General features: G+C 35.9%; 1 protein-coding gene across 1 annotated transcript in view; it reads left to right on the forward strand.

Annotated features, from left to right (window-relative positions):
- The window catches only part of LRP2 (LDL receptor related protein 2), a gene marked incomplete at its 5' end in the record, with an annotated part of 115,204 nt that overhangs the window by 36,462 nt on the left and 51,748 nt on the right, over positions 1-26,994 (forward strand). Inside the window, 21 exon segments of the mRNA XM_083864833.1 lie at positions 2,041-2,264; positions 3,034-3,240; positions 4,211-4,413; positions 5,045-5,185; positions 6,094-6,297; positions 7,164-7,356; positions 8,524-8,649; positions 9,006-9,136; positions 9,890-10,027; positions 10,886-11,167; positions 12,200-12,439; positions 13,056-13,175; positions 13,531-13,647; positions 14,786-15,163; positions 16,038-16,286; positions 18,488-18,699; positions 19,159-19,343; positions 19,835-20,063; positions 21,205-21,382; positions 23,337-23,465; positions 26,729-26,895. Coding sequence (XP_083720959.1) covers positions 2,041-2,264; positions 3,034-3,240; positions 4,211-4,413; positions 5,045-5,185; positions 6,094-6,297; positions 7,164-7,356; positions 8,524-8,649; positions 9,006-9,136; positions 9,890-10,027; positions 10,886-11,167; positions 12,200-12,439; positions 13,056-13,175; positions 13,531-13,647; positions 14,786-15,163; positions 16,038-16,286; positions 18,488-18,699; positions 19,159-19,343; positions 19,835-20,063; positions 21,205-21,382; positions 23,337-23,465; positions 26,729-26,895 — 4,053 coding nt within the window.

The following is a 26,994-nucleotide window of genomic DNA, read 5'->3' on the forward strand; positions in this document are numbered from 1 at the left end:
TTTCAACTATACTATTACATGTGACATATTAAACAAAGAATCCTATTATATGGGAATGTCTTGAGCAACTTTTAATTTTACTTGAGACTGAGTCCAAAAAACTAATTAAGAGAAATAGTAGACATTCTTTCAAAACGGAACAAATTTTTCTTGGTAATTTTTGAAACATGATCATTTAAAATGTAAAAGCTGTGTGCCTTCCAAGATGATAAAAATCAGATTTCTTCATATACTTCAAATGGCACTGTAATTGAGCTTTAATAACAAATATTGACGGTATTTTGTGTAATGAGCCAATATTGTGTTACTTTTTTTTTTTTAAGAGTAATTATTTTAGCTTCAAGGCACAGTAGAGCAAAATAATTTAAAAAAACAACAGTCTGGAGACTCTTGTGGAAGCTGGATGGCCCCCTTGTTCTTTTTTTTCTGTGCATAACTTATGGAAACCAAACAAAGTCTTAGGTCAAATGATGAAACTTCATAATCTTTGTCCTCATGTTGATCGTCATGCAGAGTGGAGTGTTTGTGACCTCGCTCCTGCTAATGCCACTGATGAATCAATTTGGTCACTGTCATAATTCTGAATTTACACATAAGACTTGTAATAAAAACTCTAGTTCTCATCACAGTTCCCTGCTGGTTCTGTAGAAAGAACATTCACTGCCTGGCTGTCAAGTGGATAAGATTTGTAAGCACAATTTTTGACTTGTTCACAGTTCTGGCATTTTTATTGTGGCTGTAGTAGGTTCCTATTGCTGCAGTTGCTTTGTCAATGGCTGAATGTAGTCAGGGTCAAATCTGCACTTTTATGAGACAGGAGATTTGTTCTGTCATTGTAATAGGTATAAATAAAAGATAATATAGGTTTTTTTGCTGCACACCCCAGGTAGCCAGGACTGCCTTTTTATCTGCCCAATATAGTTTAAGACTAATTAATCTACTTAAGTACTAGATGGAATATCCAGATGAAAACATCTGCATTTAGAATTTTCTTAAATTATTAATATTTCTACCTGATGTCTTAAAATAATGATATTGCTCGAGCTTTTTTTTCTTTTTTTTTAAAGTTTCAGATGTAAACTAAACCAGAAAACTGTGGGTGGTGTTTTGTGTCATCTTTATCTCATTTAGTGTACTGTCTGATAACCTAATGCCCATAAGCTCTTTCATCAAAAGGGTTTCTAAAGAACAGAGTAGACAGTTAAGTACAGTTAAGTGGTTATCTTGATTATTGTTACTTGGAACTGAAGAATATTTAAAATGATACAACTCTTTCAGCTCTTATTTTTCTTGCATATATTTATTTGGTAATATGTATTTTCATTTAAATGCATTCCAAATTTCATGCTGTTGTTCCATTAAAAAAAAAAAATACAAAAAAAATCATATTAGTCAGTGTTGTAATCACAAATTACTGCATATGTAAAATTATTGTGTTTGGACTGTTTACTTCATGTAGCTCTGAACTTGCTTGTAAAATAACATTATTCTTCTTGAGCAGAATGCTGTTAAAATTAGCCTTAGATAAAGGAGACCACAAGCTGAAACCTCCTTTCTGTGAGGATGGACAGCTTTCCTTTACTTTCTTCATTTTGATATTTCCCCTTAGTGGTGGCTGCAGTAAGAGCTCCCCCTCTTGTTTCTGGCCACTGTTGAGAGCTTTACCAAAGCATGATCATCTGTTTTCAATCACTAGAAATACTGGATTTTGCTAGATTCCAGGAAAGCAAGTGCACTTTTTTTTTTTTTTTTTTTTTTTTTTTTTTTTTTACCTGTTTGTTAAAGGGCATGGCTGTTTTAGTCTGTTATCTTGTCCATTTTGCAGAAATTCTAGCTGAAGGCAAACCTCCTGCGATTTTTGCATTGCTTTCCATATTTTTGCAAAAAATCCTAACCTAAGGAATAATTTACAGGGTAACTTGCTTGTATCTGATGGCCAGTTGTGGATTGGGGATCAATGTGGTGATAAAAGACAAATACCATGTGACCTGTGATTAAAAAAACATCATGTGTGGACTGACAATATTTGTATTGTTTCAGGTTTTTTCTATTAATATTGATGGCTCTGATTTCCAAGAAGTTTTAAATATTTCAGTTGACACACCTGAAAATCTAGCAGTGGATTGGGTTAACAATAAACTATATGTGGTTGAGACCAGTGTGAACAGAATAGATATGGTTAACTTGGATGGAAGTAACCGTGTGACTCTTATTGCTGAAAATCTTGGAAATCCTAGAGGAATAGCACTTGATCCAACTGTTGGGTAAGTGACACTTATCAGATAATGGTAAAAGATGTCAGAAATTCTCTTTATCCCCATGTAAAATGAAGACAATTAGGAAACAGCAAGAATAATAATTTTAGAATCAGATATAAAAGATTTTGAACATTTGCATTCTATCCTAATGTATTCTACACCTTAATTTGTGAGAGGGCTCTGCAATGCATTTATTTATAATATGTGGAATCTGTTTTATGATTGGAGTTCTGTGTGCGTGAGTAGCACTGAAAATGGGACCTGTGGAATTGCCCTGCAGAGGAGTATTATCCTTAAAACTTACCATCCACAGATCTCCTACTATCTGAAATAAAGAGATAGAATGAAGCCAGGAAAGTTAGTGTCTCCTAATCCCATATGCTTCAGAAATATATGTGAGTCATGAAAACTTGGATCTTCAGAGAATGGGAAGAGGAATTTCATGCAACTTGTAGTCATGGCTGCTGCTTTCATGATGCAGCTGTTTGTCACTGGTTTATTTCTGGCAGTAAACCTAAGTCTGTGATTTAATAAAGGAAAACTAGAATTTCTGAGGTCTTTTGGGTGAAAGCATGCTTCTTTATGGATATATTCTATGAATGAAAATGAAAATTACTTTTTGTGTAGAAAGTATAAATTATGTTTTCATAGTATGCCAGCAGAGAAACAAATTCTCTTCTGAAGGGGTGCTGGTTTTAAGTTCCATGTGAAATGCTGGGGTTTCTTATAAAATCTCAAGGAAACGTGACCTTCTTTCTTTTTTATCTCTTTATAGTTATTTGTTTTTCTCAGACTGGGACAGTCTATCTGGTGATCCTAAAGTGGAAAGGGCCTTCATGGATGGCACAAATCGTCAGTCTTTGATAAAAACAAAATTAGGCTGGCCTGCTGGAATAACTTTGGATATTGTGTCAAAGAGACTTTACTGGGTTGACAGCCGGTTTGATTACATTGAGACTGTAACTTATGATGGACTTCAAAGGTAGGTGAAATATTATTCCTTGGAGGCTACAGATACACTGAACTTTTTGTATCTAGTTCAAAAAAGACTTTAGCAAAATGAGATACACAAAGGATGAAAACTACAACATAATGAACATGATGCACCTTTGTTTCTATGGTGTCATGCTACTTCTAGACATTCTTTAATTCATCATTCTTTGCTCTTTTTTGACCTTAAATGCCTCTTGCCCTTTTATAATGTATGTTTTATAGTCCACCAGTACAGATGTTAGAGCATTTGCTTTTTATTATTTTTCAAATATATTCATTATTTTCCATCATAATTGCTTTGCATTTTTCATGAATGAGTTTATATGAAATATTTCACTTCAAAACATTAATTTGTTTGATAGGTATTAAATGCTTTTCTTACATCATATAAATCTTTGCTGTCAAAAATTAAGTCATCCTTCACCCTATTATGATGCTAGGGAGACTAAATCACAGCATGCAAAAAGGGAGTCCTTGAGTTTTTATGGGATGGTGTCTTGGAGCATAGTGTTGTTTAGAAGCCTGCTTATCTCTGCATCTCTGATCAGTTACTCAAACACAAGAAAAATATGTCTCCTTTATCATATCTTCTATACATTGACTTCAAAACCAGTCTTCTGCTCATTTGACAGGTCTATTGTTCAATGTATTTTTTCACTTACTGAATTATAAAATGAATGTTGGTATCTTTTCTCCTCTCTTCTTTATTCACTCTGTTTTCTTGGAATTTGCTAACACTTTTCCTCTATTTTCACTGCTATGTCCTTTAAGTTGGTCAATCATCTATGTTTAGCTTTATCTCTTCAATTAATTTGATTTTTTTTCCTTTATACTTTAGTAGCTTCTCTGTTGAAACAAAAATCAGTGAATGAATTAAAAATACTGTATCCATTTTTCTGTTAATAATGTTATTGTTTAGGTAATATAAGGTAAATAATTTTAAATCATCTTTATAACAGGAGAACAGTAGCTCATGGACGCTCACTGATTCCTCATCCATATGGAATTACTTTATTTGAACATAATGTTTATTTCACTGATTGGACCAAAATGGCAGTGGTGAAAGCTAACAAATTTTCAGAGTCTAACCCTCAAGTGATCTACCAATCTTCACTGAGACCTTATGGAGTGACAGTTTACCATGCTGCCAGGCAGCCATTTGGTAAGATCGTAAATATATTATGAAGGAAGATTTAGGAAGTATGTTACCAAAAATTGATAAAAACTATGAGATTTTTACTTTTTACTCTGTAAGCAACTGTAATTATGATACATAAATTTGTATTGTAGAACTGGGCTGATTTTTATCACACAGTTGTTTCATCCAACTCCTGCAGCTAAGGAACTGCCAAATGCAACTTTCAAGAGTAGCGAGCTTTATAAATATACTGATACTTGGTGAAGTGAAACCTGTGGGTTTGAGTAGTATTGGTGTTTAGGACTTTTTTCCTCAACACTGCAATGAAAGCAGTGAAAAGGCTACCAGTATTCAATTAATTCTGTGAGATATATTTCTGAAGTAGGTCTGTGTGAAGAAGACTATAGCCAAATTATGGCCTTAATGCTGTGTGCTGAGTGTCTCTGTATGAGCTGAATTCCTTAATGATGGTTACCTCTGATGTGATTTCGGTGCATTCCACTGTAGAACTGGTGGGGTATGTTTTCCATGTGATGTAACTCTCACATAATACACATGATTTATTGTGGATGTTGAAGAAAATCCTGAAAAATCAAGATAATGATGCTGTTTGGTTAATAGAGGAAGTTATAATTCTATCTGTATTATTTTCCAGTAAGAAATCCTTGTGGAAGTAATAATGGGGGATGTGAACAGGTCTGTGTTCTCAGCCACAAAACAGATAATGATGGCCTAGGTTATCGCTGTAGGTGTATCCTGGGCTTTGACCTACACGTGGATGGACGACATTGTGTTGGTAAGAAAATGCCAAATTACAATTGTTGGAACTAATGCTACTCCATTTGCTCTAGAGCTGTTTCTAGAACATCTTTCCTCTCTTCAGTAGCTTCAATACACTGAGGACTTTTTGTGTTTTTACCACAACTCTTTTTGACAGATTTAAATAGAGTACTCTCTGCTGATGTTAATTTCAAGCCACAACTTAAACTCACCTCTTTTAATGAGGATTTTGAGTTAAATATGGAATGTGCATAGACAGCTGTATGATTGAACTCTTAATCCTGAAATCAAGCATGAATGCTTCGTAATATGCAGATTTTGCATTTTTTGAACATATAAATCTGCTTTTCTGTGCAGTAGTGTGCAAATTAGGTTGGTATTCTCCCTTTGAACACGTGGCAAGAGTAAGAGATTCAGTTTTGGAGCTTTGTGTTTCCATCAGCAATCATCTGCTTCCTGTTTGAGTGCAGAATTGTCACTGATGCATCTTTACTATGACTGCTGAGAAAACATGCCAAATATATTATCTATAATTTTAGTATTTGGCCATTCATTTATCTGGCTAGCTCAGGTACTGTCTAGTTTCATGGTGGCTCCACAAAGCCTGTGCATCTTTTTTTAGAGATGATTATAAAGAAAAGAGTACAGAAGATGATTTCTGCTTCCATAGGTATAATATTTGCTTTGAAAATGTATTAGGACCACAGTAACAATGAAACAGGAATACTCCACACATCACCTAATATTCGGGATTGGATTTTTTCTTCTTATGTTCTTAGGTGTTGTCAGTATTTAAATCCCTTTTTTCTTACTATTCTTTTTCTACTTCCAGGCTATTAGTGTTGTCAAAATAAAACAAAGCTTTTCTCAATGCTCAGGTGTCTCCCCTTGTGAATGGCCTGTGTCTGATTTTTCCTTTCACAGCTGTGCGGCAGTTTCTGCTGTTTTCATCCCAGACGGCAGTGCGGGGAATCCCATTCAATCTCTCCACCCAGGAAGATGTGATCATACCTGTAACAGGGAGCCCTTCATACTTTGTTGGAATTGACTTCTCTGCTCAGGATGACACAATTTTTTTTTCAGACACAAATAAAGACATGATCTATAAACAGAAAACTGATGGTTCAGGTGAGAATCAAACTCGAGAATTGTAGAGTAATTATGGTAAGGAGACTCTAATATATGTTTTTTCTAAAAAATTAAGAAAAGTCATGTTATGAGATATACAGATAAATCTCAGTGTGACCCCAGTAACCTGGAAAATGTTTCTCAAAAATATTTGTACAACTCATATTAAGCTTGTTGAATTCTCTTGCTTGACAAACTTGCTGAATATATTTGGGAACAAACTATTTGTAGTACTTCTCACAACTAGTATTTGCCCTCACCAGTCTGTGTATGCAGACAAGCATGCCTTTCAGTAGTATGAAACTGTTCTATTTTGATTTCCCTATCTGGAGAGCAGGATGTTTGCTATGATACTGTAATACAGAAAAACAAGATTAACTTGGTTAGATTTTTTGAAATCCTGTTTATGCTAGTGTAAAGAATGTTTCTCTCCAGTTTAGAATGATGATCAAATGTCAGCATATGTCTTCTGTTCTGGCTTGCTGCCTTGGGTCAGGTTAATGGTAGACTGCAGCTGACCATTAGGTTAAGAGTAGGTAAAGTCTGGCTGTTGAGCAAGATGTCATTTACTGCACTGACCTTACTGACCCTCATTTGTAAAACCCTCAGTGTAAACTTAGTGACAGATTTTTCTCTGACCTTTGGCTAGTCTTTATTTCCCCTCTTTTGCAGTTGTGCTTGTGAACATATACCTTTGTCTAGAGCAAAGGGCACCCCTCCCTCCCCTTGGTTATTGGTCTTTACATTAAGTAGCACAGAGGCAGCATTTTACCAAGGGAAACCACACAAGTTTTGTCAATAGAATACTGCACTCATTTCCCCTATTCCTAAACATTGGCAATCATTATGTGCGTTATAAATTCTAGGAAGAGAGATCTTGACTGCTAATAGAGTGGAAAGTGTTGAAGATTTGGCTTTTGACTGGATCTCAAAGAACCTCTACTGGACAGATCCTCGATACAGGAGCATAAGTGTGATGAGGGTGGCAGATAAATCCAGGAGAGCTATTGTTCAGAATTTAAATAATCCTCGCTCAATAGTGGTTCATCCTGTTATTGGGTAAGTTTAGGTTCTCATTTTAAACTATATGTACAAATTTATGGTTTAAACAGAACCAGTGATATTAGATTTACATCTGTTTCTGGATTTTTGTTCTTTTCAAAATACCATCTCTTTTCAGTTGTCTTGTCTTTATTTAGTTTGTTTTATTCCAGCCTAGGATTCAGCGCCCAGAGGAAAGGGCATGGTGAGGGAGATTTCGCATGACAGAAGCACTCAAAAGAACTCTCTTTAAAAGCACCATGTCTTTTTCCTTTTACTCCTGTTCATTGATAAAAAAAGAAAAAGAACTTAGTTTCTTTGTATCACTCAGAAAGCTATTTCTCATAGTTGAAAGATGAAGTTTTCTAAATTGTTTTTAATATACTTTCAATTCCCAGACTCCTAACATTGGTTCCATAGTTTTATATCTCTGAATTTCTTTATTTGAACCATATTGGATGCTACTATCTGTATCTGATACAGACCTTACAATATGTGACTCCATACACAAAATAACCCCCTGCTTTTCTTTGATGGAAACACTCAGTTTCAAATTCGATACTCTGTGTTCTTTGCCAATGCCAAGACAGTGTTTCTTACACTGTTTTTCTTTCACTTTCTTTCAGCATAGTTTGGCTTTGTAGTGTCTTACTACTGAATTTCTTGATTTTTGGATATTGATTTTTCATGAGTAACCAAATATGCTATTCTGAAAGTAATCTCATAAGAATAACATTGAACCTAGATCCTTGGATATCCCAACATTTTTTTGTCTGCTGCTTTATAAAATTGTTTAACACTAACTTCAACTCTTTGACTGTAAGCATAAGTCAAATGCATCACGAGAAAATTCTTTGTAGTATTCATTCTAGAAGATGCATTTTTGATTGATTCTATTTCTCTGTCAGTAATTACATGAGAACCTTAACAATTTTAACCAAGCTACAGATATTTTATATCTGAAGGGCCATAATACTTCTGAAGATTCTTGTAGTTGTATACAGGATAAACATTAATTGTTGGTACCTCTGCCAGTTGAGGAGAGGGACAACATGAAATGATATTTTTTTAAGTTATGTGAAAGATGTGATACAAAGAAAAATGTTAATGCTGTTTCAAATGTTTGCTCTGTTTAATCACATGATATAATTTAGTTTATGTGTCTTCTGACATATGTCCTTTCAGGTATATATTCTGGACAGATTGGTTCCGTCCAGCAAAAATCATGAGGGCCTGGAGCGATGGATCCCATGCCTTGCCAATTGTCAATACAACATTAGGCTGGCCTAATGGCCTCGCCATTGACTGGAGGTGAGGGCAACACAGAAGACAGAGAAGCTTTTTTTGAGCCAACATGTTTCTTCCTTTAAACTGTTGGGGAGTAAACATAAAGGAATTATGTTAAAAATATAGATTTATGTTAAAAATATAGATTTATGTTAATGTTAAAAATAAAGGAACTAAGATTGCATGCACAGGCACTCTTTTCTTGAAGACCTTATCTTTGAATTGGTTGAAAAGCCTTAAAACGTAAGGTTTTCTCAGAATCCCTCCCCACACACCCCAACAGCTTCTTGTAGATTTAAGATTATTATTTAAGAAAATGCTAGTGCTTCCTAATGGACATAATGTAACCTAAAAAGATATGATATTTTCATTATTTCTAGTTCTCTGAGGTTGTACTGGGTGGATGCTTTTTTTGATAAAATTGAGCATAGCACCTTTGATGGGCTGGACAGAAGAACTCTTGAACATATTACTCAGATGACTCACCCATTTGGCCTTACTATTTTTGGAGGTAAGTCTGGCATTGAAAAATATTATCTATTATTATCACAGATTTTTCTTGTCATATGGTGATCTGTGAGTCTGTGAGAGATTTTGTAAAACTGGTTTTCCCAAAAAAGCACTCTTGTAAGTTTCTACTAAAAATATGTATTTAGTACTTCTTGCTTGGTTATAGAACTGGTTTTATGTATATTTGTTTTAAAAGAATTTTAAACAGGTCAGGTAGTTTATGTTGTGCAACAAGTCAGATATGCTGTACTAATTATAGCTTCCAAGATGAGTTATTCATACTGAACAAACAAAGTGAATCACCACTCCAGGGATGGTCAGCATTTCAGGATTTCTAATAATTATATGTAAAGTTTATTAAATGGATTTTTGTTGTGTCTGAAGAAGGATGTCAGTATATGATGGTTTTTGATTGTGTATAAAAATATCTTCAAAAATACTCTAAAATTTTCTGTGAAGTAGTCTTAATGAGTGACTTAAAATTGCCTTGGAATTTGAAATTCTAGTTGGGTTTCTTATATGTCAATTTCAGCAAAATTTGAGAAGACTTTTCTAAGTTATGTCTGTCTGTGACTGAGGGCTCACTTTGACAGCATTGTAAGTGGTGAAAGTCCTTTTGTCTTTTTCATGAAACATGGTTGAATGGTTAAATGAAAAATGGTTAAATTTTCATGAAAAGTCTTCTAGTGTTTTTTAATGATGCTTTATCTTTTGTCATATTTCTATATAATATGTTAAATATTTTTCAAAACAGGTTATGCCTATTTCACTGATTGGAGACTTGGTGGAATAGTTCGAGTGAGGAAGTCTGATGGAGGAGAAATGACTATTATCAGGAGGGGCATTAGTAACATTATGCATGTTAAAGCATACGACGCTCATTCTCAAATAGGTGAGGCCCTTTCTTGTACAGAGGGAGGATGTAAAATAGGGAAGATGAGACAAAATAACAGGACAGCAGATTTCCAGTTTCAATTCTATAAATGGCTTCACTGAATCATAACTGACATACGAGGGAGGCAGCACAGGCACTTGCAATCACATGTTGTATATTTCACTGCTTTGTGTCTGGATACATTTTCCCTCTAGCCCTTGTTACAACCAAGCAAAATGAAGTTATGATTCCATTGTGTTTTGTGTACTTGTATCATCAACTACAGCTTCATATTTCTCCTTTTCTGGTAGAATTTTTTGTTAAACTAAATAATTTATTTGAGGGAATTGGGTAAATGTTTGTTAATCAAATTACTATTCTTCAAGTAATTACTATGTATAAATCACTAATTTTTTCTGTTTTCTTAAGTTCATTGTGAATCTGCAATCTAAGCCATGGATTTGGTATTGTAGTTAATTTTTTGAAACAGCCAAGGCACTCATCAAACATATGATTAAAACTAAGGCTCAATGACTACAATCCAAAGATGGTATGTGGTCTCACAGCCTTTGGTCAGAGGTTCTCATTTGTGGTAGTATACCTATTTCCAGACAATTGCTGAAAATTGACAGAAAATTGGATGAAATTTAATATGTTTTTGACTTCCATAAACATTTGTGTCAAGGAAGAGTATATGGCATGCAACACTTATTTTATGTTACTGCTACTATTGCTGTTGATGAACTTGACTGTGTTTTGCAGTATGCAAAACCAGGACTTGCTACAGCACTTTTTTTTACAGTTATTATGCACTTTTAATAGTTCCCAAGATATTATCTGTAGTGTGTACGTTGATCTTCTCTATCATTTTTTAAGGCTCTAACTACTGTAATAGAGGAACAAATCCCAATGGAGACTGCAGCCATTTCTGCTTCCCAGTACCAAACTTTCAGAGAGTTTGTGGATGTCCTTATGGCATGAAGCTGGCTCCAAATCAACTGACATGTGTTGAAGATCCATCCAATGAGCCACCCACTTTGCAGTGTGGCTCTTACTCATTTTCCTGTGGTAATGGAAGATGTGTGCCTCGATACCAGCAGTGTGATGGTGTCAATGATTGCCATGATAACAGCGATGAACAAAACTGTGGTTCTTTAAGTAAGTAATCCCTGTAATCTGCAGTTAGTGTTCCTTGTTTGCAGATGAGCAAATTTAATGAGTCAATATGGCTTCATTGGAATAAACTCAAATTTGTTAGGATTGTATCTGTGAATAAATACTGAAATCTTCCTGGGAGATTAGTACTTCAGAAATTGTATCATAGCAGTACAGGATTTAGTATCAACCACTTAAACATGCATGAAAATATTCATTATCTTGCTATTCTCGAAATTCAATTTACTGAGTAACAAAAAGTTATTTTCTAGAGAAGAAAGTTGTCTTTAAACTTATTTTTTGTAAATTTTGAAAGATATTGGAATATCTTGCCTGATTTGGATGCATAGAGAGGAACAAGCCACCTTGGTACTTAAAAAATAGCACCATAAGAAAAATAACAAAACCATATACATTGCCTAACCTTCCTTTAAGACTAAAGCAGCCCTTTTTACTTCACTTAACATCAGAGCAAAAGATTTTTTTTTCATAATATTTGGGCAATACTGATCTATTTATTACATCTGGATTTTAACAGTTAAGTAAATTAAAAGTACATTGCTTCATTTCCTGGTTTTACAGTAAAATGTCACACAAAATATTTTATTGCTCAAGTAAATTGAGAGAACAGTGGGATAATCATGGCTGATAAGGTATTGAAGAGAGGATAAAATACCGAAGATATCAAAGAGGCTTTTATGACATGGCCGCTGTTTCTTCAGAGTTAATTCTTTTAAATCACAAACAAGGAAATAGGACATGGTAGTAAAATGTGCCCCCTAATGCATAGGACTAACTAGTATGACTGAGGTATAACCTGTTTCTTATTAATGGGCTATTTTAGAATAACTAGAATATCTTTTGGGGAAAAGTATAAAGCAAACAGTTACTACAAGAAGTTACTTTTCTTGTTCTTTAGATTGTTGATGTATATTTTAGGCATTCTGTAAGAGTAATGAATAACTGTTGCAGGAAAGCCAAGTTTTGGAGAACTTAATAAAGACCTTTTTTTTTTTTTTTTTTTTTTTAATTCAGACACTACTTGTGCTTCTTCAGCTTTTACCTGTGCCAGTGGACAGTGTATTCCAGGTCGCTGGCATTGTGATAAACATCATGACTGTTTTGATGGCAGTGATGAATTGCATTGTCCTACACAAGAACCCTCTTCATGCCCTGAAACCCAGTTCACCTGTGATAATAGAAGATGTATTCCAAGAATCTGGCTATGTGATACTGATAATGACTGTGGTGATGGCTCAGATGAAAAAAACTGCAGTGAGTGTCATGACTATCTGTTGTTTTTATTGTCAACTATGCATATCTGTTGGTATATCTGTTGCTATTAGGATAATTAATTTGGGAAAAAAGGACTAGTATCTAAATTAGACTGATATTTTGTAGTTTTTAAGATGTGGAAAACTGGTCTAATTTGAAGTTCCAGGGAGAAGTAGAATGCAGAGAAATAATATAAAAAAATTAAAAGGTGCAAATGTAATGTAATCATGGTGCTGCATAATGTCATCCACTGTAATTAGCAAAAAGCAGTTAAAGCTGAGATGTCTTAAACACCTACTTCTTGAGTGATCTCAGTGATTGCTAGTGGTGTAGTCAGCTAACCTAGGCTGGAAGTAAGATAATAGCTTTTTCATATACTTTCTTTTGAGTTATTTATTACTACGTGGAATCTTTAGTTTATTTTCCATGAGCCCAAGCCTACATATAAATGAAAAATTACCTGATATTAATTTATTAGTGCTTGTAATTTATATGATTGCTAGTTGCTGCATTATATGCTGCAAGTTAGGGATAATGTTTTCCTACTTTCTCAGCAGTATGCTGATTTCAAAAGACAGGAAAGAAGCACATTAGCATTTATTGTCATTGTTAATAGCTTTGGCAGGTACTTGTGAACCCGGGCAATTCCAGTGTCCAGACCATCGCTGTATTGACCCCTTCTTTGTCTGCGATGGAGACAGAGATTGTATAGATGGTGCTGATGAGCATGACTGCAGTAAGTGTAACTTACTTTGTTGAATGCCTCTTTATTGTTTCCTCACACTTGCCCCTAAAGGAGTCTTTGGTGACCTCATATTACCAGCTCCAAGACAGCAGAATGCATGATAAACCTGTCCATAAATTAACCCTGTTTGTGATGCTTTTGATCTCTGGGCTGGTTGTGGAGGGCTGAAATCTGCTTCCTCTGTTTTCTGTGAACTACGAAGTTACTGCATTTTCTGTGTCTGAGGGAAATGATGGTCTTCAGTGGAATTGATACTATATCAGACTTAAGCACCTGTAGGGTAAATCTGATGCAGTGTAGCACTGTAAAATAAATAAATATAATTCAATATTTTAAAATTTTGTAGCATACAACTGCAGTGCCACAGAATTTAAATGTCGAAGTGGAGACCAGTGTATCAGCACCTACTACCACTGTGACGGTGTTTTTGACTGTAACGATCACTCAGATGAGGCTGATTGCCGTAAGTATATTGATACTGAAAGAAAGACTTCAGTTATTAAGTGATACTTCTGAAAATTTCCTTTAATCTGCTATGTCAAATGCTGTCTTTGAATCTTAATATTCTTTTCAGGGAAACTTGTCTTTATATAATTTTCCTGAGTAGGAATTTCAAACACAGTTTCTAGCACAGGAATACCATAGAATCATAGAATGGCTTGGGTTGGAAGGAGCCTTAAAGATCATCTAATTTCAACTCTCCTGCCATGAGCAGTGACACCTTTCAGTAGACCAGTTTTCTCAAAACCCCATTCCACCTGGTTTTGAACACTGCCAGGGATATGGCATCCACAACTTCTCTGGAAAACCTGTTCAAGTGCCTCACCATCCTCACAGTAAAGAATTTATTCCTAATATCTGATCTAAACCTGTTTTCTTTCAGTTTGAAGCCATTCCTCTTTGTCCTGTAACTACGCGCCCTTGTAAAAATTTTCTCCCCATCTTTCACTACCTGAAGGGAGCCTATAAAAATGGCCACAATTAGGTCACCCTTAAGCTTACTCTTTTCTAGGCTGAACAATTTCAATTCTTTTAGTCTTTTCTTGGGGTGCTCCATCCCTCTAATCATCTTGGAGTAAACTAAGGAGATTGTGCTGGCAAGAGTAGATGGTCTAATCAAAGAGGAGAGTGTATTCCTTTTGGCTATAACATTTTGTTTTACTTGGCATTACAGTCTCAGAATTTTAAAGTAAAATTAGATCAATTAATATAAAAAACCTGGTATTCATGAGAGTTAGATTGAAACTTTTTTTGAGTAATTTTTTGACACTTAAATTAGTTAAAATGTCACAAAATAGGGTGGTGAAAGAGAAACTGATTTTCTGTGGCTTTGGACAGGTACATAGGTATAAATATGTGCTTGCTCAAAGTATAACAATAGTTGAATTGCCTTCAACACATTGTAAAGTAGGAGTTAAATTGGTCAGATTTTTAAATGTCATGTAGATTGACTGACTGTGATTCTATGGCCTGATCTAAAAGCAAGACAATTCTTAATAGCACTGTAAGTGGCTATATAAGAGATGAACTTGGACATAGTGGTTTTGCTTCTCTGTCTAAAATTGAAACAGCTTCTGAACTGTTGAATGTCACTGTTCTAGCTACAAGACCACCAGGGATGTGCCACCAGCATGAATTCCAGTGTCAGTCAGATGGCAGTTGTGTTCCTGGTAACTGGGAATGTGATGGCCATCCTGATTGTGCAGATGGCTCAGATGAACATCACAGATGTCCTGCCAGAACGTGTCCTCCATCGCTCTTCCGCTGTGATAATGGCAACTGTGTGTATCGAGCGTGGATCTGTGATGGTGATAACGACTGCAGGGATATGAGTGATGAGAGAGATTGTCCAACTCAACCTTTCCGGTGCCCCAGCTGGCAGTGGCAGTGTCCAGGTCACAGTATCTGTGTGAATCTCAGCAAAGTATGTGATAATTCTGCTGACTGTCCTAATGGAGCTGATGAGTCCCCATTGTGCAGTAAGTTACTGTTCAACCAGCTACTATAGAATGTGTGTTCTGTCTTCAGAAAGAAATACTTAGCATGCTCTATTTAGTGTCACATTGTTTCTAGCAGAAATGTAAGCACTGTGTAATTTGAGCTTAAATTTCTAAGTGGAACTTGCTTTCAGTGAAAAGAGACTACAGTGATGACCAAGGAATTCATTTGCTACGTCCAGTTTTCTGTTCTGAATTCCAGTGTGACTTCCACTGACTTTAGATTTTTATATAACTACATGGGAATGAACTTTGTGTTCCTGAACACATTCACTAAAGCATAGTATGCTTTAAATTCAAATGAAATGTGATTCAGTCCTTATTATTCTCTTTTAATTTTTTAACTTCAAGAATCATGATTAAAATCAAGAAGTTTGTGTGTAGCCAGAATTTGTATTTATGTTGATTACTAATTGATTTAAACATAATCTTTTTCTTTCCTTCTTTCCTCCTTCTTCTCTTTAATCAATGCACATTCTCAGATGAACCCCAGCCAGGTATGATTATAAACTATTTTAAATTATTATTTATACAGCTTTAGGTTTCGAGTGGTAAAGTAAATGTTCATGTATTTCTGGCTATTTTTAAAAAAGTTGTTGTATGTACTTAGACAGCCTTCTGTTTGGCATTCATTTGATGAGATTCAGTACATGCAATGTTGTTACCTGCCTTTATGTGCACCATGTATGTTGTATTTTGCATAAGGACCCCAGTCCATTATCACACTGCATAACTGATAATTCTGCAGGCATTTTAGCAGCAGTCTTAGACTAATAATGCAATTGTAAAGACTTAAATTTATCATAGGAAGCCTTTGTTGACTATTTGCTTATCTCTTTCCCCAACCCAACTTCAGATCAGGAAAGCTGCTCTGACAATAATGCTGGCTGCACTCATGAATGTATTCAAGGACCTTTTGGAGCTCAGTGTACCTGTCCTATTGGATACCAGCTTGCAAATGACTCCAAGACCTGTGAAGATATTAATGAATGTGACCCTCCAGGTTTTTGTAGTCAGCACTGTTACAATGAGAGAGGGTCTTTTAGGTGTTACTGTGATGAAGAATACATTCTAGAAGCCGATGGGAGAACTTGTAAAGCAGCAGGTGAGAAATGTTGATGTCAGTGTAAAGAACGATGTCAGTGTCTGAAAACTGCCCAGCTTTGTGTCTCAGTTTGAAAGAAAGGTGTCTGCCAAGGAAGGTGGGAACCTCCCTTGGAATGGAAAACATGACCTCCTTCCCTCCAAATTATTATAACCAAAATTAAGAGGCTTTCAGGCAAAGATATGGAAAAAAGAATAATAGTTCTTTATTAATATATGTATACATATGCATATGTATAACAAGACAAACAAAGAACAACAGTGGCAGCCACAACAAACCAAACCAGAAGCCACTGATGGCCTTCCCTGGTGCAGTTACAGTCACCGCGGGCAGGGGGCGCTGCTGGCTCCCGGCCGGGCGGGGCTGGTGCGATGATTCCCCTGTGCCTGCAGGGGGCGCTGTGGCCGAGCTCAGCCGTGTCCCCGCACGGGGGAACGGCGGGCGGGGGGTGGTGAAATGGGCTGCAGCAGGAACTGTGCAGAGGGGGCTAGAAGGCTGGAACAGCAGATCCCAGAGTACCAAATGAAATGTATGGAAATGTATCAGAAGCTTCACAGCTGTAGCAGGATCTGCGGGGTTTCAGCAGGCAGGGCTGTGGGCTTGGAGTGAAGTGAAAAACGCAGAGGAGTGGCAGAAAAATGGCGGGGCTGGGCAGTGGCAGCCTGGCTCCAGAACACAGCCAGGAGAGACTCCTTTGGAGGGGGCTCAGGGTCCCAGGTTTTCCCGTGAGGCACTGAGGTAGATGGTGAGGGCTCTTTCTAGTGTGGTGGGGTGTTAATAAGGTCCCAGTTCAACAGCTCCTCTTATAGGCAGAGGCTCATCCACAGTAAAGAAGAAGCAGTACAGGGCTGGGTGGTGGCAGTGACAACAGCTCCACTGACCTGTCCTCCTCCCATGTGGACAGCAAGAGCCAAGCCCAGCCCCTTGCCCCCCAGCCAAAATCTCGTGGCATTGCTGCCCTTCCCAAGAGAATGCCTCTCAGCCAGCTGCAATCATCCCCCTTTTCCTTGGCTATATCCTTTGTCCCTTTTAAGTACCAGTCGTTATTGTCTCTTAGCAACAAATGGGAGAAAATTTCCTGAGAGAAAGCAACAAAAGGAAAAATCCTAACCCCTAACACTTTACCATTATAATATTGTTCTCTTCTAAAAGAGCTGATGTAAGCAGTCACTTGGAGCTGTTCATGGCCTGTGTCCTTGAGAATTAAAACTGTCAGCTGAAGGGTTAATTAGAAACTAATATTTCATTGAAATAAAATAACATATTTAAATGAACACTGCTATTTTTAGCCTGCAATGGTGAAAAATAGCGTTTTGAAGAAAAGCCACGTCAGTGAATTGTAAGCCATAGGCCAAAATTAAAGTTCAATGCTCACAAAGTATTTAAATCCCAGCCTTTCATAAGACTTACCTGATGGCTACGCTGTACTTTGCTCATTTGTAAGGAGCAAGTATCACTGATACAGCCTAGATGCCGGTTGTTCTGTCTCTTATGTAGTACACTGACAGGGCAGAGGAGCCATATACCCAGTGGAATTTGTCTTTACAGGTTTCCTGGTTTAGGGATGTAGTCAGGTTGTGGAAGACACTTGCATTTTCCCTGAACATAAGCTTGGCCATTACTAATAGGGAGTTTCTTGTACTTTGCTTCATTATGGTTCTACAATGCAGTTGTTTTTGAGCATCTTATCTATGCAACCTAATTACAGCAATCTATGGCTTTCCTGTAATCTATTTTTTCTCCCTTATTCCCACATGATCTAAAGGGGGAAAAAAAAGAAGATGGGTTACAAAGGAGGTAGACCAGCTGAATAGATTAATTGGAGGTACCAAAAACTTTGGGAGTTGTACCAGGAGTGGGACATGAAAGAGCTTTATGGAGGAATGAGTGTTGGATGTCAGTAGCAAACTGGTTAGCCAATGGGGAATAAGACTTAAGGCCTAGATAGGAGCCTGGAAGGGAAGTCTTTAGAAAGAGTTATGGAGAAAAGCCAAGAGAGATTTAAAAGTCAGTGTGGATGGACTGGATATGATAACTGTATCTTGGCCTGAGAATTGATTTGAACTTCTCCTTTCAATATGGATGTCTAGATAATAGAGTTTTGATGCTATAAAGTCATGTTAAATTACTCATTGTTTCTTTTTCTCCCAGTTACTGTTGAATAGCTCATTGGTTTATTTTAATTTCTATTCCACTGACAGAATCTGGGAATCTTCTTTTGCTGGTGGCAAGCCGTAACCAAATCGTTGTGGATAACATCACTTCTCAGTCACATAGTATTTATTCTCTGGTTCGGGATGGGACAAATATTGTGGCTATTGATTTTGATTCAGTCACAGATCGTATCTTTTGGTCTGATACAACACAGGATAAAATTTGGAGTGCTTATCAAAATGGGACTGACCGAAAAATAGTAAGTTTTGCTGAATAAGTTTTCTTGTCTTTTATGGAGAGAAAATGAAGACACTGTATTTTCAGTTAACAAAGGGGAAGAGAGAAATCAAAATATAGTAAGAAAAGAGATAACAAAGTAAAACAACTTTTTAGATGCTAAGCTAACATTTCACATAGCTGTTTGAAAAAGGAAACTGAATGCTTTCAAGAAGCCCTTTTTAAAACATCAAAATATAAGCTGGTTTTCCTATTACTAAATTCTAACTTCTTCAACAGACCTGCTAAAGTTAGTACAAATGTTTGGGTTTATGCTTTGCCATCATTTTGAATATGTACAACGTGATTCATTCTGCATAATAGACCTAGAAGATATTGGAAACTTGGTTCATAATTTTCCATATCTATAGAAATGCAAAGGGTAAAATTTAATATAATCTTTTTTTTTCTTCCCCCCACCTGCTTCTGTATTATTAAACAGGTGTTTGACAGTGGTGTCACTGTGACTGAAAGTATAGCTGTAGATTGGGTTGGTCGCAACCTTTACTGGACAGACTTTGTTCTGGAAACAATTGAAGTCTCTAAAATGGATGGGAGCCACAGGACTGTGCTGATTAGTGAAAATGTAACAAACCCAAGAGGACTAGTGTTAGATCCCAGAACAGAGTAAGATTTTTCAATATTTTTTTTATAAGGATGCTTATTTTAGGATGTAACTATTGAAATTTGAGACATGCCCAAATTGTATTGAAATTGTAAACGACAAGTGGAAGAGACAACTTAAAACAATTGAGTGTGTTTGCAGAGTTGATTAATATCTCAAGTAATTAGGTAATCACTGGTGATATGTTGCTCTCTTTCAGTGTAACAAGATGGCTTTTTAACTATAAAAACCAGTGACACCAGTAGCTTCTATATGCTGCTATTATTGACAAATAGAAACAGCAATAGAAGTATTAAAATAATTTTTATAGCAGAAATTACTGTAATATCTTAAGTAAACATGTTGCTAAAAGAAATTATTTCAGTATCATTGTGTAGGACTGTTCTTAGAAAGATTGCTTCTATTTTTTGGCTAATAAGTCTTTATGTAATGTTTCTCAATAGACAGCTAGATTTTTTTCCCCTGATTGCTAACCACGAGTTACTTTTTTCAGTGCTCATGTAATGTTCTGGACGGACTGGGGCCAAAATCCTCGAATTGAAAAAGCCAGCATGGATGGCAAAATGCGCTCAGTGATTATTAGCAATAAAATCTACTGGCCCAATGGACTTTCCATTGATTATCCAAACAAACTTCTCTATTTTGCTGATGCTTATCTTGATTATATAGATTTCTGTGATTACAATGGAAACAACAGACGGCAGGTGGTTGCAAGTGATCTGGTAAGACATTAATAAAGAACCATGGGAAAACCATGTTTTCCCATGTCTCTGCTGATAGTACTTAAAGATATATTATCTTTGTCATAGACTTGGGTGTATTTTTCTTCAAAATACTTGAGTGAAGCAGATGTGAAGTATTTTATCTACTTCCTAGTGCTGGAAAAAGAGAAATTGCATATCCTATTCAGTTTCCCAAGATGTTCAGCAGAGTCTGGAGCTGCATGTAGACATATTGCTTTAGATCATTCTCATCTGTTCTGTCTGCATGTATGAAATCTGAAGGTGACATCTAACACTGCTGCTACTAGGTGGTGCATTTTCCATAGAAAAATATAGTACAAAAAGCCTGAAGAAACTTTTCCTGGTCTTTTGTGAATGATTATTGCTATTATTCTTGACAGCAGTGAAAGGTTTTGTGTTACTACTTGCTGTGTGCAGCAGCTCCATCAAGAGCATCCCTCTTACAGTCTGTCTCCCAGTGCTGCTGAAGTGGTGAAGCAGTTGCTGGCAATCTGAAGTTCTGCTGGCAGCTTGTAGCACTGTCTTTGTACCAAAACCATAGTGCAGATGTTCAGCTGGTACACAAAAGCTGATATCAATAACCATGCGAATGTTTTCAATAATTGACGCTTGGGGCTTTTACTTTTGGCTGATGAGGCAATTAGTGTGGAAGAGGAGCCAACACAATCTTTCCACTCCTGGTTATCTGAAATCTAGATAAGCCACCTTCTTTGATCCTCTGGTAAATTTTAGGGGAGCCTATCAGGGATGCAGGTTCTTGACAGGTCTGTAATTCTCACTAGACCTTTCCTCTTGTACTCTTGAAAATCTACAGTTGGCTCTTTATCTGTGGGTTCTGCTGAAGTAGTTAGACTGCTTTGTTAATTCCTCATTCTCTTCATCTCACAGGGTCTATATAGTATTCTAGTTTTTTTTTAAAATATATTTTCCTCATCAGTGTACTGTTTTTAGACAATATATTATATTTCTGGGTTTTTTTTTTTGTGAAAAATGTCTTTTGAGACCCAGTTGATTCATTATTATTTATTTAAAATTTATGCTCACCTCTGTTATTACTTCATTGAAGCTTTACATATGCAAATCTCCAGAAGTAAATTGGTAATCAACCTTGCCTTTTTAGATATTGCAGCATCCACATGGTCTAACTGTCTTTGAAGATTTTGTGTACTGGAGTGACCGCTATACTAATCGAGTAATTCGGGCCAATAAATGGCATGGAGGAAACCAGACAGTTATGATTTATAATATTCACCAGCCTTTGGGTCTTGTGGCAGTCCATCCTGTAAAGCAGCCTAGTGGTAAGTTCGTCAAAACAACTTTGGTAATTGCAGAAATAACTATGCGGTAATGTCATGCATTGGAACACCAGGAATCAGATTTTCAGGAAATGGGTTGGGTTAAAACAAGCAAATAATTCATACTATTGACTTGCAAATGTTCAATCTGGTGTTAGGGAAAGTAACCACCTAGGTAGCATCTCAGGATGGCAACTAGCCAAAAAGAATAATGAGGTAGTATACACCATTTTCTTGCATTTTGTTTGGGATGTTTCTACAAGACAATTGAAGCATTTTTGGAAAGCAATTTAATTTAAAAAAATTCTCTCTGTGGCATACTAGATTCAATTTCTTGTGCAGTAATAATTCTTTTTTAAAAGATGACTGTCATCAGCTTTCTCTGAAAGTAGTTCTACATTATTTTAGTCAATGAAACAATAATGATAAATAAATCCCTTCATTGCATTAAATATTCTCTCTGAGATCTTGTACAGATGATCTCTTGCAGCTGAAAGACTGTAAAACAACCCTAAATTATTATCTCTGTTAGGTAGAGATCTTTCATAGCAAATTTTGTTTTATTTCATGGCATGACTTGAAGAGTTGGAAGCATGTTGATATGAATATTTTCTTTCAGCTTTAGTTATATTTCTTGTGTATGGAGTGTTTCCAGCTAAGAAATATAATTTTTTTTTTGTTGAAACACACCCCTATGCCAGTGAAGGTGGAGACCTGCATCTGATTAAGGCACTTGTACTTTGAGTGCTGGATTCGTTTTGGAACAAAACCTTCCTCTGACTTTAGTACTAAAGCCACCTATTCTCACTGCAAATTGTTCAGTTAGCAGAGCATAGCATTAATTTCTTCATCATAATTATGGTTTGAGAGGTTTTATTTTACAACTCAAGGTTTAAAAACACTTTCTGTCCCTGGAGAATTTTTTTTCTTTTTCTTCACTGTGTTTAGTACATTTTAAAATTTTCATTTTGAATTATTCTGTTGTACTTTATGTGGCCAGGCAAAAAAGGAGGGGATAGAACACTTGCAGAATAGCAAAACATACTGATGGTGACAAATCAAGAAATAATTACATGCTGATTGAAATTCCAGATGCAGTAATAAAACTGTCATCCACTCTCCTATTTTTAAAATCATTAGATCTTACACTTATCAGAATTTAGATTCTTTATACTGATGACATGAACAGTTTTCTTAAAGTTTGAGTTCTGAGTTCATGCCATTATTTTATTGTCATATTAATTTGTTTTCAGTTCTTGTTAGGTTTTATTTTAGGAACAATTATGTAAATTCCTGTAACTTCGAAGCCTTTTAGAACAAAGTCTACTGCAATTGCTAAGGCTGTAGTCAAAATCTGATTTTTGCTTTTGTATGAAGATTAGTCATTCTGAAAAATCTTCTGCAGCAAGTTTGTGGAAGTGATTTTGGTTGAATTTTAGTGTATAGTAATAATAGCAGTCAGGACAGACTTTCAATGTATTTTTTTACATTTTACAGCACTAGACTGACAGTTTCAAAGTGGTCTAAGAAATTCAGCATCGAATTCCCACTATCTTTGAACAAGACATTGCAACTATTTTCTCTTTAGTTTCTTTAAGAAGTTTCAGCAAATAATTTAAATACCTCATCTAAAAGGGTTATTAAAATCAAGGACTGCAAATCCCACAAGTTTCCCCATACAGTTCAGAAAAGTATGGAATGGAGTTTGAAAAAATTTTTATGATGCATGGAAGTTGAAAAGATCAGTATGATAATGTACTGGTTTTCCATGGAAAATCATATCCTGTTACAAGTTGTATTGCTTGTGGTTCTTAGAAATAGTTTCATTATTTTAATTTTAAAGAAATAGCAAAACTGTCTTCATTCTGGGTTTATGTTGTTGGTAGTAATGAGACAGAATATTCTCTCTAGTTGCTTATATTGTTATAATTGCTAATAGTTCCTTTCTTATTTTCAGGTATTAATTCCTGTGCATCGTCTCCCTGTAGCCACCTCTGCTTACTTTCTTCATCTGGACCACTTTTTTTTTCCTGTGCTTGCCCTTCAGGATGGATCCTTTCTCCTGATAACAGGAACTGCATGAGAGGTAGGGCAGTAATAATGAGATGATAAACACGCCCTGATAATGTCAAATCATCCCTCTCCCAGGAGAAATGCACACTTCTGTGGGCTGCTGCTCATGACATCAGTTTGGGCCACTCCAGACAGACTTCATTTAGGACACATGGAATATACTTGGCCTAAAGGTTTGGACACAGGTTTGGGAAAGACCTGAATCAGACATTCAGATTCTTCATTTGGGGAAAATGGGTGAAGTTAATTTTCTTATGAGCACTTTAAAGAAGCCACACTTTAAAATTTCTCACCACATGGAACGTTTGGCTGTTGGAATACATATCAAAGGAGCTTAGTATCAGTTAAAAATGAAAACATACTGTGGCAGATTTTTGTGTTCATTTTAAGTATCCAGCTTGGAAACAGGGGTTGTAATTGTAAGAATGCCAGGATGCAGGACTGGAAGGGACTTCCTTGGTCACTGAAGTTTGTTTCTTTGTTGTCCTTGACTGGGCATCATACGTCACCTTCCACCAGTCAGGCTTCAGTTTTAGATTAATCTGGGTTCTTGCCCCTAAAATTCACTGAACCTCACAATTTTGATATTTAGAAACCTAATTTTCTGTTCAAATACAGTCTTTCTCTTTCATTTTATGCCCATGTCTGATGCTATTTATATCCTTCACAATAAATAGCACAAGTAGTTCTCCTTTAGCACTGGTAGGTTTTGTTTTATATATATTTGAAGTGACTATCACATTCTTTCTCAGCCTGTATTTTGGTAAGAAATAATTCATGATCTTTTGGTTTCCTCTAATCAGGTGAGATATTCTTCCTGTTACTTATCACTCTCCAGACTGTCTGAACTAATGCATTTTGAAATTCAGATCAAAATTTCTCATCTTCATCTTTTTCCCTCTCCAGTGTAAAAAAGTAGTTTGCCAAATGCAGAAGGTCTGGAAACAAAGCTTAAAATTGCATGTGATTATATTTGATGCAGCTGCAACAGAACTAACCTTTGCAAACAAAACTTTGTATTAAAAAGTACCACTGAATTTTCTTTGGGTAGTCCACAGATCTCAGTGATTTGTAAAAGTCATTGAGCCAGTTCATTTATAAAAGGAAGCAAAAAGTCAAATTAGTGGTAGGCAATTTGTGATGAAAAATTTGACCACATTGCTTTTGTCAGATGAAGCATTCATTCATTTTTCCATCAATTGTACAGATATTAAGTGTGCTTTGGTGCCTCTCTATATAGGAAGCTTCAGATCACTGAAATTTAATTGAAATTATTCTTGGGATGAGCTAACACTAGATATCTGATAGTCAAAAGATAATTTTCTTCTAAAACTATTTAAATGTTAAAGACCAATATCACGTTCTTTTCCTACTTGATACTTAGTGATGTGCTCTTTAAAGGGCTGTATTGCATTCACATTTTTCTTAGTCAGCAGCAAGGGAATTACCAATTTATATAATCTGAGATGAAGTGTGAATTCGTTTAATCTATTACAAAAAAGAGGGATTCTTTTAGAAGTCTGCACGTTTGATTATGTGCAGGCTTATAGAAGGATCATGATGAAAGATATGGAATATCTGATGAAGCACATGTACACGTAGAGGTTGACCCAATTCTGCCACTGAATTGAGCTATTGACATTTCTTATCTTCATTTTTCACATGTTGCAAATTTCCCTGTGTCTACTTAGGTACAACTGTGGCCCTTTTATTGACATAAATGTTCTGTAAAAGAGAAATAACAATATCTTTCTGTGAAGCACAATTCTTTTAAACTATATGGGCTTATTTTTTTTCTATTTAGATTTAATTTATACAGTTAAAACAGTATGTAGAAAATATCTTCAGATTTGGAATTTAAAAAAATTATTTGCTGAAGGTCCATACACCAGAAAAAGTTATAAAAGATATACTGATTCTTTTCATTGTAAACTATTTTAATAATTGCTAATGATTAATGTTCCTTCCAATGGCAGAAAGGTTGGAACTAGATGATCTTTAAGGTCCCTTCCAGCCCAGGCTGTTTGATGATTAGATGATGACGCATAAACAGGCATTTGTCATTTCTTTACTAATATTTACTGTTTTCCTTATCCCTGCTGTCATTGTTTAATAGGCCAGCTCAAGTTTCAGAAGAAAGATTAAAATGAGCTGCATGCATTTGATTGCCCAGTGTCTCTACAGTGATATTGCTGGTCCTTCTTACTTAGTTTGCATATTACATACTGCCAACTTCATTGATTCTAGGATTGCACCATTTTTAGCTTTATGTACTTGTAGTTTTGCCTTTGTACTTACTTTATTTTAAGCCACATTTCAGGTTGATATAAAAGATGGTAATGTAGCAAGCTGGCTTGGAAACAATGGAATTTGTGTATATTAAAATATTGTATTAACATGGTACATGTGCATATTTAATATAACAATATATTAATATTATGTGGACTATAATTTTTTGTGTAAATTATATTAGGTTTAGGAATTGCAGAAGTTATATTAGTGCCAATCTGATGAAGCTACAAAGCTTGTGTCTGTGGGAAGAAGAGGCTAGAATTTGTTCTCCAAAGACCAAAGCACAAGGAAGAGGGGTTTCTGTGTTCAGGAGATTCTCTTCCCCTAGTCCCTAGCAGATGAGCAACGCAGTTGCGGACTCTCACTCTGCAGCTCTCTGATGCATTTTCTCAGGTCACCTGATGAGTTGCCCTTTGTTAATAAGATTTAAGCATAAGGGCACAAGTTTACCTAAAAGTAAATATACCATGAGGGAATATGTCTGTTCCCTTAGGGATAAAACAAGGGAACGATACTGCAGTTATATTTAATAATAATAATCAGCAGTTGCCACAGTGACATTGTTCCATGTTTGTGAGTCCTGCATAATTGGCATTAGAACCCATCACAGGCAGGTCCTGCAGAATCCTCAGAGCTTTGTCTGGCTGGTTCGCCTTCTCAGAGATTTGAAAAGGCAGCTTAGAGCAGCTGCACAAATATCCTTCTTTTGTCTGGCAGTGAGTGATCCTGCCTTATTTACTTCCTTCTGCTCAGCATTTGCATTGTAATTGCACAGTGCTGAAATTTAAAATGTTACAGCAGTTTCAATAACTGATAACCTCATTCCTGGTGAGGGAACAAACCTCTATGTAAGTGGTTTCAAAACTTCACTGGTAATACTGAACCATTCTCAGCATCAGGGAATTTTTGGGTGGGAAGGGGAAAGCATATCATAATGCCTTTTCTTGACCAGAAGCAACTCTGAATTACTCTTTGTTTTCACAGTTGAACACCCTTTCCTTATTGCTGTAAGAGATAATATAATTTATGGAATTTCTCTGAACCCTGAGGAGAAGACAAATGATGCTATGGTTCCAATAGCAGGAGTTCAAAATGGTGTTGATGTTGACTTTGATGACTCTGAACAGATGATTTATTGGGTTGAAAATCCAGTAAGTTAGTATTTGTGTTCAAAATGTGCACTAAACTAAGACCTTTTTTATTTTTAACAAGTGTTTTAGACTGAAATATGTTAGCACTGCTGGTAAGAA

The sequence above is a fragment of the Zosterops lateralis genome, assembly GCF_965231275.1.
Source record: "Zosterops lateralis genome assembly, chromosome: 7".
NCBI classification, from domain to species: domain Eukaryota; kingdom Metazoa; phylum Chordata; class Aves; order Passeriformes; family Zosteropidae; genus Zosterops; species Zosterops lateralis.